Source organism: Pongo pygmaeus, chromosome 9 (genome assembly GCF_028885625.2).
Source record: "Pongo pygmaeus isolate AG05252 chromosome 9, NHGRI_mPonPyg2-v2.0_pri, whole genome shotgun sequence".
Classification (NCBI taxonomy): Eukaryota; Metazoa; Chordata; class Mammalia; order Primates; family Hominidae; genus Pongo; species Pongo pygmaeus.
Window position 1 is genome coordinate 64130692 of NC_072382.2, and position 16265 is coordinate 64146956.

The following is a 16265-nucleotide window of genomic DNA, read 5'->3' on the forward strand; positions in this document are numbered from 1 at the left end:
GATTCAGTTTCAGAACTCCAGGTTATTGGTCTGTTCAGGGATTCAGTTTCTTCCTGATTCAATCTTGAGAAGTTGTATGGTTCTGAAAATTTATCCATTTCTTCTAGTTGTCTGAATAGAGGTGTTTATAGTAGTCTCTGAGGTTTTTTTGTATTTCTGTGGGGTCGGTGATAATGTCCCCTTTGTCATTTCTGATTACGTTTATTTGGATTTTCTCTCTCTTTTTTTTTCTTTATTAATCTTATTTCCTTCTCTTGCCTGATTGCTCTGGCTAGAACTTCCAGTACTATGTTGAATAGGAGTGGTGAGAGTAAGCATCCTTGTGTTGTTCCAGTTCTTTAGGAGATTGCTTCCAATTTTTGCCCATTCAGTATGATGCTGGCTGTGGGTTCATCATAGATGGCTCTTATTATTTTCAGGTATGTTCTTTCAATGCCTAATTTCCTGAAGGTTTTTAACATGAAGGGATGTTAAATGTTATCAAATGCCTTTTCTGCATCTATTGAGATAATTGTGTAGTTTTTGTTTTTAGTACTGTTTATGTGATAAATCACATTTATTGATATTTATATGTGTGGAACCAGCCTTGCATCCCTACTTGAGCAGGGTGGATTTGCTTTTTGATGTGCTGCTGGATTTGGTTTGTTAGTACTTTGTTGAGTTTTTTGGCATCTATGCCGATCAAGGATATTAGCCTGAAGTTTTCTTTATTTGTTGTGTTTCTGCCAGGTTTTGGCACAGAATGATGCTGGCCTTGTAGAATGAATTAGGGAGGATTCCCTCCTCCTCTATGGTTTTTAGAATAGTTTCAGTAGGAATGGTACTAACTCTTCTTTATATATCTGGTAGAATTTGGATGTGAATCCATCTGGTCCTGAGCTGCTTCTGGTTGGTAGGCTTTTTATTACTGATTCAATTTTGGAACTTGTTATTGGTCTGTTCAGGGATTCAGTTTCTTCCTGGTTCAATCTTGGGAGGTTGTATATTTCTAGGAATTTATCCATTTCTTCTAGGTTTTCTAGTTTTTGTGAATAGAAGTGTTCATAGCAGTCTCTGAAGGTTTTTGTATTTTTGTAGGGTCAGTGGTAATGTCGCCTTTGTCATTTCTGGTTGTGTTTATTTGATTCTATTCTCTTTTTTCTTTATTAGTCTAGTTAGTGGCTTTTGATCTTACTTATTCTTCAAAATACAAACTCCTGGATTCATTGCTCTTTTGTATGACTTTTCACATCTCCATTTCCTTCAGTTCAGCTCTGATTGTGGTTATTTCTGGTCTTCTGCTAGCTTTGGGGTTGGTTTGCTCTTGTCTCTCTATTTCTTCTAGGTGTGATGTTAGGTTGTTAATTTGAGATCTTTCTAACTTTTTGGTGTGGGCGTTTAGTGCTATAAACTTCCCTCTTACTTTAGCTGTGTCCCAGAGATTCTGGTATGTTGTACTTTATTCTAATAAGTTTCAAAGCATTTCTTGATTTCTGCCTTAATTTATTGTTTAACGTCATTCAGAAGATTGTTTAATTTCCATGTAATTTTATGGTTTTGAGCATATTCTTAGTATTGATTTCTATTTTTATTGCCCCATGGTCCAAGAGGGTGGTTGGTAAGATTTTGTTTTTTTTAATTTGCTGAGAATTGTCCTATGGCCAATTGTGCATCAGTTTTAGAGTATGTGCCATGTGATGATGAGAAGAATGTATATTCTGTTGTTTTGGGGTGGAGAGTTCTGTAGAGGTCCCTCAGATCCGTTTGGTCCAATGTTGAGTTCAGGTCCTGAATATCTTTGCTAATTTTCTGCCTTGATAATCTGTCTAATACTGTCAGTGGAGTGTTGAAGTCTCCCACTATTATCATGTGGGGATCTATGTCTGTTTGTAGGTCTCTAAGAACTTGCTTTATGAATTTGAGTGCTCCTGCATTGGGTGCATATATATTTAGGATAGTTAGGTCTTCTTGTTGAACCCTTCACCATTATGTATTGCCATGCCATTCTTTGTCTTTTTTTATCTTTGTTGGTTTGAAGTCTGTTTTGTCTGAAATTAGGATTGTAACCCCTGCTTTTTTCTGTTTTCCATTTGCTTGGTAGATTTTTCCTCCATTCCTTTATTTTGAGCCTATGGGTGTCATTACATATGAGTTGGGTCTCCTGAAGACCGCATACTATTGGGTCTTGCTTTTTATCCAGCTTGCTACTCTGTGCCTTTTAAGTGGGGACATTTAGCCTGTTTACATTCAAGGTTACTATTGATATGTGTGGATTTGATCCTGTCATTGTGTTGTTAGGTGGTTATTATGTTGGCTTGTTTGCGTGGTTCTTTTATAGTGACACTGGTCTGGGTGTTTAAGTGTGTTTTTGTATTAGCTGGTAACAGCCTTTCTTTTCTATATTTAGTGTTTCTTTTAAGGTCTCTTGTAAGGCAGGTGTGGTGGTAACAAACTCCCTCAACATTTGTTTCTCTGAGAAGGATCTTATTTCTCCTTCACTTATGAAACTTTTTTGGATTGATATGAAATTCTTATTTGGAGTTTCTTTTATTTAAAAATGCTGACTATAGGCCCCCAATCTCTTCTGGCTTGTAGAGTTTCTGCTGAAAGGTCTACTGTTAGCCTCATGGGGTTCTCTTTGTATGTGACCTGCCCCTTCTTTCTAGTTGCCTTTAATATTTTTTCTTTCATTTTGGTCTTGGCAAATGGATGACTATGTGTTTTGGGGATGGTTGTCTTGTGTATTATCTTGCAGGGGTTCCCTGCATTTGAATGTTGGCCTCACTAGTGAGACTGGGGAAATTTTCATGAACAATATCCTCAAATACGTTTTTCAAGTTGCTTGCTTTCTCTCCCTTTCTTTCCGGGATGCCAATGAATCAAATATTTGGCCTCTTTACATAATCCTTGATTTCTCAGAGGTTTTGTTCATTCCTCTTTATTTTTGTCTGAGTTACTTTGGAGAACTGACCTTTGAGCTCTGAGATTCTTTCCTCAGCTTGGTCAATTCTGCTGTTAAAACTTGTGATTGTATTATGACATTCTTAAAGTGATCTTTTCAGCTCTATCAGATCGATCTGGTTATTTCTTAAAATGGCCCTTTATCTCCTGTGTCGTTTTATTGTATTCGTTAGATATCTTGGATTGGGTTTTGACTTTCTCCTGAATCTTGATAATCTTCATTCCTATCCATATTCTGAATTCTCTGTCATTTCAGCCATTTCAGCCTGGGTAAGCACCATTGCTGAGGAACTAACATGGTTGTTGTGGAGGTAAGAAGACACTCTGGCTTTTTGAGTTGCCAGAGTTCTTGCACTGGCTCTTTCTCACTTGTGTGGGCTAATGTTCCTTCAATCTTTGAAGTTGCTATCCTTTGGATGAGAACTCTTACTTTTATCTTTTTTTGATGCTGTTGGGGGTTTGATTGTGGCATATGGTAGGTTGAGTCTACTGGTTATGCTATTGTTCCGTCTAATGATTATGCAAGATTTTAAGGGGCCAAGGCTCAACACTCCTGGCCTGTGTGCTGTAACTCTGGGGGGCTGGCACTGACCCCCCAGCTTTGTTTTCTAGCCCCTTGAGGTTAGAAACTTGCTACACTGGAGGGGTCAAGGTGTTCCCGTTCCACTGGCCACAGCATTCCAATAGGTGGTGCCAGCTAGAGAACTTCATCAGGGTGATGGCAGTAGGATCTGTGCTTGGTCGCATGTGCCAGCAGCCACAGCAGTGCAGCAGGGTGCACATGTCAGCTAGGATTGGGCACTAGTGGGAGTAGGGCTGCCGCATTCCTGCACATGCTCATTGCAACAGCAGTGGCAGCATGGTGGGAGCAGGGTGCTGGTGGGGGTGAGGTTGTCAGTGTCCACACTCACACCAGTGGCAGTGGTGGAAGGTGCAGGGTGCTGGTGGGTGTGGGGCTGCCAGGCTCCATGCATACACTCACTAGCTGCATTCATTCCAAAGATTTTCCATGCCATTCATCCTTCCAGTACTTCCTGAGTGCCCACCATATACCTGACACATGCTATGTGTCCTGTGATAGGGAATAAAATACAGTCCCTGCTTGAAGGTAGCTTAAACCATATGAATGTACCATTATTCAGTAAATCATTTTCATATTACTGGACATTTCAGTTGTAATGCTTTTTCTCTGTTGGTAACAATAATTAGAGTTAAGATTTATTAAGCACATACAGGCATTTTATGTAGATTATTTCATTAATCTTTGTAAATAGCCCACGGGGGTAGATCTATTATGGATGAAGAAATGGAAGATAACAGTTAGTCATTTACTCAAGCATATGCAGCCATTAAAGTGGCAGGGCCACGATTCAGACCTGGGCAATTTGACTTCAGAGCCCAGACTCTCCCAGTAAGAACTATTATGAATATATTTGTTCAGATTTCTTTTGGCATTTTGTAAATATTTCTCAAGAATAGATTCTTAAAATTGGGATTAGTGTGCCAAAGAGTATACAAATATATTTTAACATTTTAAGAGGAAAATGAAAACATCTGTTCTTCATTGTTGCAAGATCATTTTTGTGACCAATCGGCCCTGTGCTGTTCGGTAGGGCAACCCCCAGCCACATGTGACTACTGAGCCAGTGAGAATTGAGATATGCTCTATGTGTAAAACACACATGGGATTTTGAAGACTTAGTATGGAAAAAAAGGAATATAAAATATCTCATCAATAATTTTTCTATTGTTTACATGTTGATAGTATTCTTTGTCCATTAGATTAAATAGAATATAGTATTAAAATTTATTATCCTGTTTCTTTACATTTAATGCAACTACTGGAACGTTTAATGTTTCATTTTTATCAGACAGCACTACTGGATAAGAGGCTGGATTCACAGTGGGGTGAGAGGTTGGAGGCCCCTTTGGAATAATTCAGGTGGCACATGATGAGGACAGGCTCAGAGCAGAGGCCTTGTGAATAGGCTGGAGATGAGGGCCTGCCCCAGCAGAGTAATGAGGTTTTGGTGCCCAGGAAGATGATGGTTGTCAGACTCCTGGTTCCCTGTCTCTGCAACAAACTCCCCTTCCCCACTTTGATTTCTCCACAGTCCCCTTTCCTCAAAGCAGAACCGTGTCCCCACCTGCAAGGCTTGGCCAGTTTCCCAGTTTCCAAGTCCAATCCTAACCCAAAGCAATGTACACCAAATTCCCACCAACCCCCAGCTACCAGGAATTTGGCATCTAGTTGTTCCCCTGTTTTTTAACCAATTCAGAAATGTTGGGTTTTTTTTTCCCAGGTCATATAACTGGGCTTCTGCTGAGATGTCTGGCTCCGAGTTGCTTTAGAGCAGCCACCTAGAGCCCAGTCCTTGGGAGGGCCAGGCCCTGTTTGCAGCCTGGAGACCAGGGCTCTATGTCCCCTGAAGGGCATAGAGTGGGAGATTTGCCCAGTGTGGAGATGCCACTGCTGGGCTATGTTCTCCTACCATCTGTCTTCTTTTTGCCTGCCAGTAAAAAGAGAAGATGCAGTCAAGAATGGTGGGCTCCCTGGAACCAGCAGGGAGGGAAAGAGAATGCGTCCTCTGCTCTCAGGAATGTTCTGTTCCCTGTTGCTCTCTCCTTGGGCTTCAGCCCTGGCCCATGCCTCTCAACCCTTAAAGACTTGGGGCTGCCTGCGCTCCTCCAGAGATAAGGCCCAGAAACAGCCCGAGGAAGATCAGAAAATGGAGAATGGCCACCTTGACCCAAAAGTGGCAGGACGTGTGTCTCTAAAAGATGTAAGGAAGGCTCATTTGAAAGTGACAGGACTTGTCAAAGAAAGAGCAGATTCAGATTTGGATATTTTCCCCACTGTTTAGACTCACTGATTAAAAAGCCACTGTAATTTCTATGGAGTATCAGTCTCTTCTTATAATAGGGACAAGGTGGTTCTTGTTGTTTTTCTCTTTCGATAGAGATGAAAAATGAAGTTTGGCTTATCTCATTCTTGTTCTCATTCCTATTCTTAGATCTCGTTGTTATTCTCAGCGAATGTTTAAGCTTCCACTGTCTGGCCTCTGTATGAGGATACAATGTATTGCAAATTTAAGCTTGTTTGTCAAAATATGGAAAGGGAAAACTATTGGGAAAATTTTTAATTGAAGGGGGAAAAAAAGCAACAAAAGCCTAGATTGTAGGCACTAAAATCTATTGCAGCAGAATTTCTGGATGTGAAGATCAGACAGTGATGGTTTAAAAGCTTCTCAGAAAATTCTATATGCATCTAGTTTTAAGAAACTGGGCAAAATTAATATCAATGACTAAGGCCACTACATATTACTTTAATTTTGAGTAATTTTTGAGTAAGACCTCATCCTCCTCCTCTTTTGGGTTACACACACACACACACACACGCACACACACACAAATGAGTTTCCTATGAAAAAAGTCACCATTTCTGTTGCATCTGTTAATGTATAGTGAAGGTTTGTGTATTAGTGTATTCTTGCACTGCTATAGATTAATACCTGAGACTGAGACTGGGTAATTTATAAAGAAAAGGGGTTTAATTGACTCACGGTTCTGCAGGTTGTATAGGAAGCATGATGGCTTCTAGGGAGGCCTCAGGAAACTTACAATCATGGTGGAAGGTGAAGGGGAAGCAGGCACATCTTCCATAGCCAGGGCAGGAGGAAGGGAGAGAGGGAGGAGGTACCTCACACTTTTCAACAACCAGATCTGGGGAGGATTGTGTCATGAGACAGCACTAGAGGGATGGTGCTAAACCATTAGAAACCACCGCCATGAGCCAATCACCTCCCACCAAGCCCCACCTCCAACACTGGGGATTACAATTCAACATGAGATTTGGGTGGGACACAGACTGAAACCATACCAGTTGGCAAAACTAAATGGCCTTTCATTTCGCTTTCTACAAAAAATAAGAACTATGCTCTTTCCTCTTAGAATAAGCATGTTTAATCTTTGCTTCTGGTGTATAATTTTTTCTTGGAAGATAATTAAAAATACGGTATTGGTGAGTTTATATATGGTGACAATAGAAACTCATGAAAAGGTGGCATCATATTATTTTCTTACTTGCTGTTTTTCCAAATAATCATTGAATATATGCATTAAGGTATGACTTGTGTTACATGAAATATTCGAAATCCACTCTAATTACACTTTATTGGGTCTGCCTTTTGCCCTTCCATGGGTAAAGGGGTGGTTTTGTTTGACAAGGCCTTAGTGTGACACAGGGGAGCTGGGCAAGCCGTGAGTCACAAGGAGGCTCCAACCACTGCCATTCTTTAGAGCTGGGAACTCCAAAAGCAGAAACAGGGAACGAATTCAGAATTCCAGCAGGGTCAAAGAGGTTATGGATGACTCACAGCTGAATGTGAAAGATCAAATAGAATGGCACCAAATTTAGGGTAGCTGGGAAAATATTTAAATATCTTGAGAACCAAAGAAAGGCAGACTTAAGGGAACACTTTCCATTATCTACACATGGCAGCACAACCAGCATCCGCAGCCCATGGCCATGTAAAGGTAGGCATTGCCACTCTCAGTTACATTCCCAACGCTCAGGAGTGGCATTGGAAACAGTGAAGCATGTCAGCTCCCATCTCCGCGTCAGGCCTCAGGCTTCCATGAGTAGATATAGTGCATAGGATAGAGCAATAACATTAGAAAGGCTTTTGAAAGAATCTTTATTCATGATTTGAATGAGACAGTGGGAAGGTTAATTGCCTATATGTTAGAGCATTACTTTGATTTAGCGAAGGCTTGGGAGCAGGGGGTGTTAAAGAAAAAATTATTCATGACACTTATTAAAAAACAGCAAGGCAGATCTAATTCAGGGGAACTATTGTCATAGGTATAGGGGCTTCTGTGGTGGGGTTTGGCAGTGGGCAGGGAGATTGGGCTCAACTCTGAATACAACAAGGAAAAGTGGGAATTTAAAGTTAAGGAGCAGGGTAGGATGTCAGTCGTGAGCAGTGGCTATGTGGGCCAGTGGTGCGGGGTAAAAGAATTTACCAATACAGTTGTAGATAAAGAAAGGCAGATTTATTACAGAAAGTAGAAAAATACTTTGCCAGGGAGCAACAGGCAGCCAGCAAGAGAGGAGCTGACTGCAAAGAAACAAAAGCTTGCTGGGGATTTTACAGAATAGTTCTTGGGCTACAGGGTGGTACATGCAGTACTGATAATGCCAAGGTTGCAGTGAATTAACTTGGAATTTTTTGTATCAGCCAAGGGTCTGGTGATAGCTGGGTGCAGGAAGATTGTGAGTTATTGATGTCCTGGAACATGAAGAAAGGCAGACTTGTAGCTTATCTGCTTTTTCTTCAGGCTTTCCCCTGGTCCCACCAGCCTGACTCCTTTTCCCTAATTAGGACTCCACATAGGTGTCACTGGATGGAAAAATATCAAGTGGAAACATTGGGGTATGAGGGAATTCTGGCTAAACAGACCCAACCCATTTCTTGCTAAAGATAGGCCAAGGTGTTTGGACATCACCTATGTGATAGTAGATGAGGAACCTGATCAGATATCGAGGGAGAAGGGTTCACGTTACAATGACTTAGCCAGGATCCTTACTAAAATTGGATAATGCAAAAACAAACACAGAAACCCAAAAGTTAGAGCCTAGTTAAAAAATAGAATTCAAAAGACCGACTAAAGCTTGATCAAGGAGAGAATCTTGGTCAGTGGTGCAATAGAGTTTTTAGGGTAGGCCTGAAGCACACATCTCCAAGCTGCCTCTCACTCGTCACTCCTCCACCAAAGCCACCTCTTGGCCTTGCCACATCTGGGAATATGGTACTTCATGAGTGAAGAGGAGGAAACTGGGGTGGGGGAATGTGTGGGTGCCTGAAAGAACCAAGCTGCAGAAATAATTGATTTTGTCTGAGCTCTGACATGGGGTGATGGGGCACAGAACCAATTCACCTATTTATTCCACATCTACTGGGCAGTACTGTGCACCAGACCTTCTGCTAAATGCCAGTGCAGAGATTAATTACACAGTGTCCTGGACATCCAAAGGCTCTCAGAGAAAGATAAGATTATAGAATGGTAAGGTGAAGGGGACATGTGTAAGTCCCAGGTGCCACAGCAGCACATTTGAGGGGCTCCCAACCCAGGCTGGGTGGTGGTCAGGAGGGGTGAGGGAAGGTCCAGGGAGGCACCAGAAAAAAGGGAACAAAGGGCTTTGTGAGAGCTTGGGAGAGCTATCATGGAAAGAATCAGAATTTTTGTGTCCTTTCCAGTTCTTATTTTTAAACAGGTTGATCCTATTTGTGTTTGATTTGCATTTGGGGGCCACCATTATTCTCACCCAACTCTGCCTCTCGAAGTTAATATTTGGAAGGCCTTGGAACCCTCCTTCTGCCTACCTCACCCCTGCCCATCCTAGCTTGCACAGAGTTTGTTTTTTGTTAGTTAAGCAAAGCCAGGAATGTGAATGAAAAATGAAACCGAGGGGTTAATTTGATCGGGTCTGCCTGCCCTGCTTGCTTTTCATTATTTTTTTTTCCCTTTACCCATTAAGCTGAAGGCCAAGGTAGCTGAAGGCTGTGCCGCTGAACGCAGAAACATAACCTTCACTAGCGACTTCCTAGGTAACATTCACAGGCCACCATGGTAACGGTTGAGTCTGTTGTTTTTCAGAAACTTGGACCAGTTTCTGCCCAGTTCAAACTGGTTGAGACCTCCGATCCTTCAACTGGGCCTGGGCACGTGCCTGAGAGGTGGCCTTTTATGTTGGAGGGCCAAAAACCCCTCTTTCAGATCATGCTAATGCTGTCATTTTCTGTACATATGTCCCATGAAATGCCATGAACTCCAGCTATGCTTCTGCAGAACGAACCTGTTACTTCATTTTTATCCACTGCCAATAGTCTTTCCCTATGCCTTAACCACCCCACTTCCCTCACCCATAAATATCCCTAAATCTTATCTTCCGGGAGGCAGATTTGAGAGCTGTTTTCCTACCTCCTGGCTTGGTGCCTTTGAGAATATATCTTTTCTCCTTTGCAAAATCCATGTTACATTGATTGATTTACTGTGCATGGGCAGGACAGACCTGGACCTGGCTGGTAACAAAAGAAGTCTCCAAAGTTTTTCTCTCTGTGTTAGCTGGGACTCTTCAGTCCTAGCTATAACATAACAAATTTGAGCTAATTTAAGCAAAAAGAAGAATTCATTCTAAGGTGGCAGGAGTGCCTCATGGATCTCGAATATGTGGGGAGGCAGGCTGCCTCTGGAAGGGCAGGAACCAAGAACAGGAGTGCCATCTCTGGGCCTGGCCTCTGCTTCCCCCCAATGTGAGGGATTTGTTCTTGCCTTCCTCTGCTGACTGGGTTTCTCTGTGTCTATGCATGTGGTCAAGCTCTAACCTGAAGCCCACACAAGAACACACTTAACTTCAGTGTGCACTGGCAGCCCAGGACACGGGCTGTGGTCACCTCTCTCAGACTTGGAGTGTTTGACTGGAGTGTCTGATGCATGTGAAACTGGCCCAGTTGTCCCACAGAACTGTAGTTTCTGTGTTTCTATAGTTTCTTTTGAATAAACATAGAAATTGATCCCCCAATGTTAAAACGTAAGAAAGTTACATTTCTCTTATCTGAGTTCTTTTCTCAGGAAACCAACCATCAGGGCTCCCAGATGTATCAAGGAACTGAAACTTACTAGATCATCACATCTGGACAATGAGATGCCAGATTCCTCACCTCTCATAATTGCCTAAGTGACTCCTTGCTTCTTGTTGACCAACTCCTCTTCCTTGCACTTCCCTAATTCCTGTTTTCCCGCATGTCATTACATTTCTTCTCTACCATATAAACCTCTGATTTTAGTTGGTCAGGGAAATGGATTTGAGACTGACCTCCCATGTCCTCAGCTGCAGCACCCGATTAAAGCCTTCTTCGGTGATTGGCTTTCTGTGCAGTGAGCAGCAGGACCTAGATTGAACCCTTGGTGTTTCGGTAACACATGGCCTTGCTTTTACCTTTGGTTTGCAAAACCTCAGGCCTCTTACACCATTGAAAATGAAAAATCATGCATAGATTTGGGAAGCAGGGTTTAAATTGTGTTTTTCTTGCTTTCTCTTTTCTCTCTTCTTTTAAGGACCTGGCTAATAACAACCTGTGGCACAATGGGAAGTATATATTTGGTCCTTGACCCTGATTCCTGGCACACAGGTCCTAAAATCCTTGGAGTATCTGGAGTGATAAGAGTGTCTTTTTTATGCTAATGAGATGACTGGTGGCTGGGGCCCACTACATAGCTTCAGGTCTGGTCACCAGAAAGGCCAAGGTGTGATTAGAGGACTAGAACTTTCAGCCCCAACCCCAACCTTGGGAGAGGCAAGAGGGGCTGGAGATCGAGTTAATTACCAATGGGCCAAGGATTTAATTCATTATATCTATGTGTTAGAACCTCCATAAAAACCCTACACAATGAAGTTTGGAAAGCTTCTGGGTCGGTAAATACCTTGGGGTGCTGGGAGAGTGGTGCACCTGGATGGCACATGGAAGCTCTGTGCACCCCTCACCTCACACTTTGCTCTATGCGTCTCTACCGTTTGGTTGTTCCTGAGTCGTATCCTGAATCATAAACTGGTAGCGGTAAGCAAAGCACTTTTCTGGTATTAATAAGTAAAGTAAACAAATGAGCAACAATGAGTGCTTTTCTGTAAGCGATTCTAGCAAATTATTAAACCTGAGGAGGGGTCCATGGGAACCCTCCATTTATAGCCTATTAGTCAGAAGCACTGGTGACAAGCTGGGACTTGCCATTGGCCTCTAAAGTAGGGGCAGTCTTGTGGGACTGAGCCTTTAACCTGTAGGGTCTGCACTACCTGTGGGAACTGAATTGAATTCTAGAACACCCAGTTGGTAGCCAAAGAGTTGGAGAACTTGTTGCTGTGGAGAAAACCCACACATTTAGTGTCAGAAATGTGAGCAAAAACTATCCACAGCCACTTATTCAGCATTCACAGAATCCCAAGCACTGTGACCTTCACATGCACAATCTCATTAATATACTTGACAACTGGGAAAATAGGTAGAATCATCACTCCACGTTACAGATGTGGAACCCATCGCTGAGAGAACTCAAGTGACACAAGCTCATCAGCTGGGGAGGGGACAATCTGGAATTTCAACCCAGGTCTGACTCTGAAGTTAGCAGCGGTTTTTAAAAATAATTAATTAACTTCTAATGTTTTGCAAAGGTAATAGATGCACCAAATTTCATCAGGTACAGAAATATAAATCCATAGGGGAAATTTCACACTGATATTTGCACAGTAATGTACTGCATTGTGCAGTACCCTGTAGAGTGTTTTGCAGTTTTTTGCCTTAGCAATTTGTCTTGGCATCATTCCATGCCTCACTTTTTTCTAGTAATTTATTGAGGTGAAATTCACATAACATAAATCAATTGTTTTAAAGTGAACGTTCAATGACACTTAGTACATTCACAGTGCTGTACACCTAACCACCTCTATATAGTTTCAAAATAATTTTCATCACTTCAGAATAAAACCCCACACTCATTAAGTGAACAGTTTCTCCTCTTTTCTCCCACCCCTTCCCCAGCATATGGCAATCATGATGAATTTATCTATTGTGGATATTTCATATAAATGAAATCATACAATATTTGTCCCCCTATGGCTAGCTGCTTTCACTTAGAGTAATATTCTGGAGGTTTACCCATATTGTAGCTTATATCAGCACTTCATTCTTTTTATGGTCAAATAATATTCCATTGTATGGATATACCACAATTTGTTTATCCATTCATCTGTTGAACATTGGGGTGTTTCTGCCTTTTGGCTATTATGAATAGTAGTACTATAAACATGTATGTATATGTACTTATTTGACTTCCTGTTTTCAATTCTAGGAGTAGAACTTCTAGCCATATGGTAATTCTATGTTTAACTTTTTGAGGAACTGCCAAACTGTTTTCCAAAGTGACTGAACCATTTTTACATCCCCATTGTATTAGTCCATTCTCACAGAGCTATGAAGAAATACCCAAGAGTGGGTAACTTACAAAGGAAAGAAGTTTAATCAACTAACAGTTCCACATGACTGGGGAGGCTTCAGGAAACTTACAGTCATGGCGGAAAGGTCAACAGACATGTACTTCTTCACATGGCAGCTTGAGAGAGAAGTGTCAACAGAGGAAATGCCAGACACTTATAAAACCATCAGACCTCATGAGAACTTATACACTATCATGAGAACAGCATGAGGGAACCACCCCCATTATCCAATCACTTCCCACTGGGTCCCTCCTGTGACATGTGAGGATTATGGGAACTACAATTCAAGATGGGATTTGGGTGGGGACACAGTCAAACTATATCATTCCCCCCGGCCCCTCCCAAATCTCATGTCCTCACATTTCAAAACACAATGATGCCTTCCTAACAGTCCCCTAAAGTCTTAACTCATTCCAGCATTAACTCAAAAGTCCAAGTCCAAAGTCTCATCTGAGACAAAGCAAGTTCCTTCCACCCATGAGCTGGTATAATCAAACACAAATTAGTTCCTTCTAAGATAAAATGAAAGTACAGGCACTGGGTAAATATACCCATTTGAAGTAGGAGAAATTGGCCAAAACAAAAGGGCTACAGGCCCCGTGTGAGTCCAATATCCAATAGGGCAATAATTAAACCTTAAATTTCCAAAATGATCTCCTTTGGCTCCATGTATCACATCCAGGTAATGCTGATGCAGGAGGTGGGCTCCCGCAGCCTTGGACAGCTCTGTGCCTGTGACTTTGCAGGATATAGCCCCCCTCCTGGCTGCTTTCACAGGCTGACATTGAGTGTTTTTGGCTTTTCCAGATACACAGTGCAAGCTGTCAGTGAATATACCATTCTAGAGTCTGGAGTATGGTGGCCCTCTCCTCACAGCTCCACTTGGCAGTGCCCCAGTGGGGACTCTGTGTGGGGGCTCCAACTCCACATTTCCCTTCAGCACTGCCTGGGCAGGGGCTCTCCATGACGGCTCTGTCCCTGTAGCAAACTTCTGCCTGGACATCCTGGCACTTCCATACATCCTCTGAAATATAGGTGGAGGTCCCCAAACCTCAATTCTTGTTTTTTGCTCACCTGCAGTTTCAACACCACATGGAACCTGCCAAGCCTTGGGGCTTGCACTCTCTGAAGCAATGTCCTGAGCTGTCCATTGGCCCCTTTTAGCCACTGCTGGAGCTGAAGTAGCTGGGACATAGGGCATCATGTCCTGAGGATGCACAGAGCAAAGGGGCCCTGGGCCCAGCCCACAAAACCATTTCCCTCCTAGGCCTCCGGGCCTGTGGTGGGAGATGCTGCCGTGAAGGTCTCTGACATGCCCTGGAGATATTTTCCCCATTGTCTTGGTGATTAATATTCAGCTCCTCATTACTTATGCTAACTTCTGCAGCTGTCTTGAATTTCTCTCCAGAAAATGGGGTTTTCTTTTCTATCACACTGTCAGGTTGCAAATTTTCCAATCTTTTATGCTCTGCTTCCTCTTGAATGCTTTGCCACTTAGAATTTTTTTTTCCAATAGATACCCTAAATCATCGCTCTCAAATTCAAAGTCCCACAGATCTCTAGGGCAGGGGCAAAATGCCGCCAGTCTCTTTGCTAAAACATGCCAAGAATGACCCTTACTCCAGTTCTCAGAAAGTTCCTCATCTCCATCTGAGACCACCTCAGCCTGCACTTCACTCTCCAGATCACTACCAGCATTTTGGTCAAAGCCATTCGGCAAGTGTCTTGGAAGTTCCAAACATTCCCACATCTTCCTGTCTTCTGAGCCCTCCAAGTCTCTAGAGTTCCAAACTTTCACACATTTTCCTGTTTTCTTCTGACCTCTTCAAAGTCTTCCAACTTCTGCCTGTTACTCAGTTCCAAAGTCACTTCCACATTTTTGGGTATCCTTATAGCAGTGCCCTACTCCTGGTACCAATTTACTGTATTCATCTGTTCTCACACTGCTATGAAGAAGTACCCAAGACTGGATAATTTATAACAGAAAGAGGTTTAATTGATTCACAGTTCAGCATGGCTGGGGAGGCCTCAAAAAACTTACAATCATGGAAGAAGGGGAAGAAAACATATCCTTCTTCACATGGTGGCAGAAGAGAGAAATGCCAGCAGGGGAAATGCCAGACACTTATAAAACCATCAGATCTTGTGAGAACTCACTCTCCATCACGAGAACAGCATGGGGGAAGCTGCCCCCATCAATCACTTCCCAAAACATGTGGGGATTATGGGAACTACAATTCAAGATGAGATTTGGGTGGGAACACAGCCAAACCACATCATCCACCAACAATGTATGAGGGTTCCAATTTCTCCACATCCTCACCAATATTTGCTATTTTCCATTTCCTTTTTATTATAGCCATCCTTTGCTATTTTCCATTTCCTTTTTATTATAGCCATCCTAATAAGTATGAAGTGGTATCTCATGGTAGTTTTGATTTGCATTTCTCTAATGACTAATGATGTTGAGCATCTTTTCATGAGCTTGTTGACCATTGATATATTTTCTTTAGAGAAACAACTATTCAAACCATTTTCCCATTTTTAATTTTTTTTGGTCTTTTTGTAGTTGAGTTATAAGAGTTCTTTATCTATTCTGGATACCAGACCATTATCAGACACCATCCCCTCACTTTCTTTGTGTCTTTGCTCAAATGTCACCTTATCAGAAAAGTGTCTCCAAAGTATTACATATTTTAAAAGGCAACTTTTCTTCATTCTCCTCAGCCATTTTTCTGCTTTTTTTTTCCATAGCATTCATTACCACCTAAAGTATTATTTATTTCTCTGTGTGTGTGTGGGGGGATGGTGGTATTAAAACAGGGTTTTGCTATTTTGTTTGTGTCTGTTCCTGCACCTAGAACAGAGCCGATGACATTTAAACTCCCAATATACAATTGTAGAATGAATGAATGAGAATAGATAGAGCTGCCTTATTCTTTTGATAGGTGAAGACAGTATATCATTGTAGTTTGATAAACTGTGACCCTTAAAACACAATTTCTCTGCTCATCTAATGATGAGTTTTAAGTTTTAAGAGATATTAAGTCCTATTTGATCCCTTAAACTATCAACTGTCCTCTCTGAGATGTATGCAGCCATCAGCTGGCAAAGGCAGACTTCTCTTCAATATCTGCCTACCTGTACTAGTGTGTTTTCACACCTTATAAATACCCGCTGGGCGCGGTGGCTCACGCCTGTAATCCCAGAACTTTGGGAGGTTGAGGCGGGTGGATCACAAGGTCAGGAGATGGAGATCACGGTGAAACCTCAT

At 42.1% G+C, this 16265-nt stretch overlaps 1 protein-coding gene across 1 annotated transcript in view; it reads left to right on the top strand.

Moving 5' to 3' along the window:
- The first annotated feature begins 282 nt into the window (after positions 1-282).
- The window catches only part of DKK3 (dickkopf WNT signaling pathway inhibitor 3), a 74073-nt gene continuing 58090 nt past the window's right edge, over positions 283-16265 (top strand). Inside the window, exon 1 of the mRNA XM_054439853.2 lies at positions 283-419. Coding sequence (XP_054295828.2) covers positions 400-419 — 20 coding nt within the window. The 5' untranslated portion in view covers positions 283-399. The remainder of the gene's footprint in view (positions 420-16265) is intronic.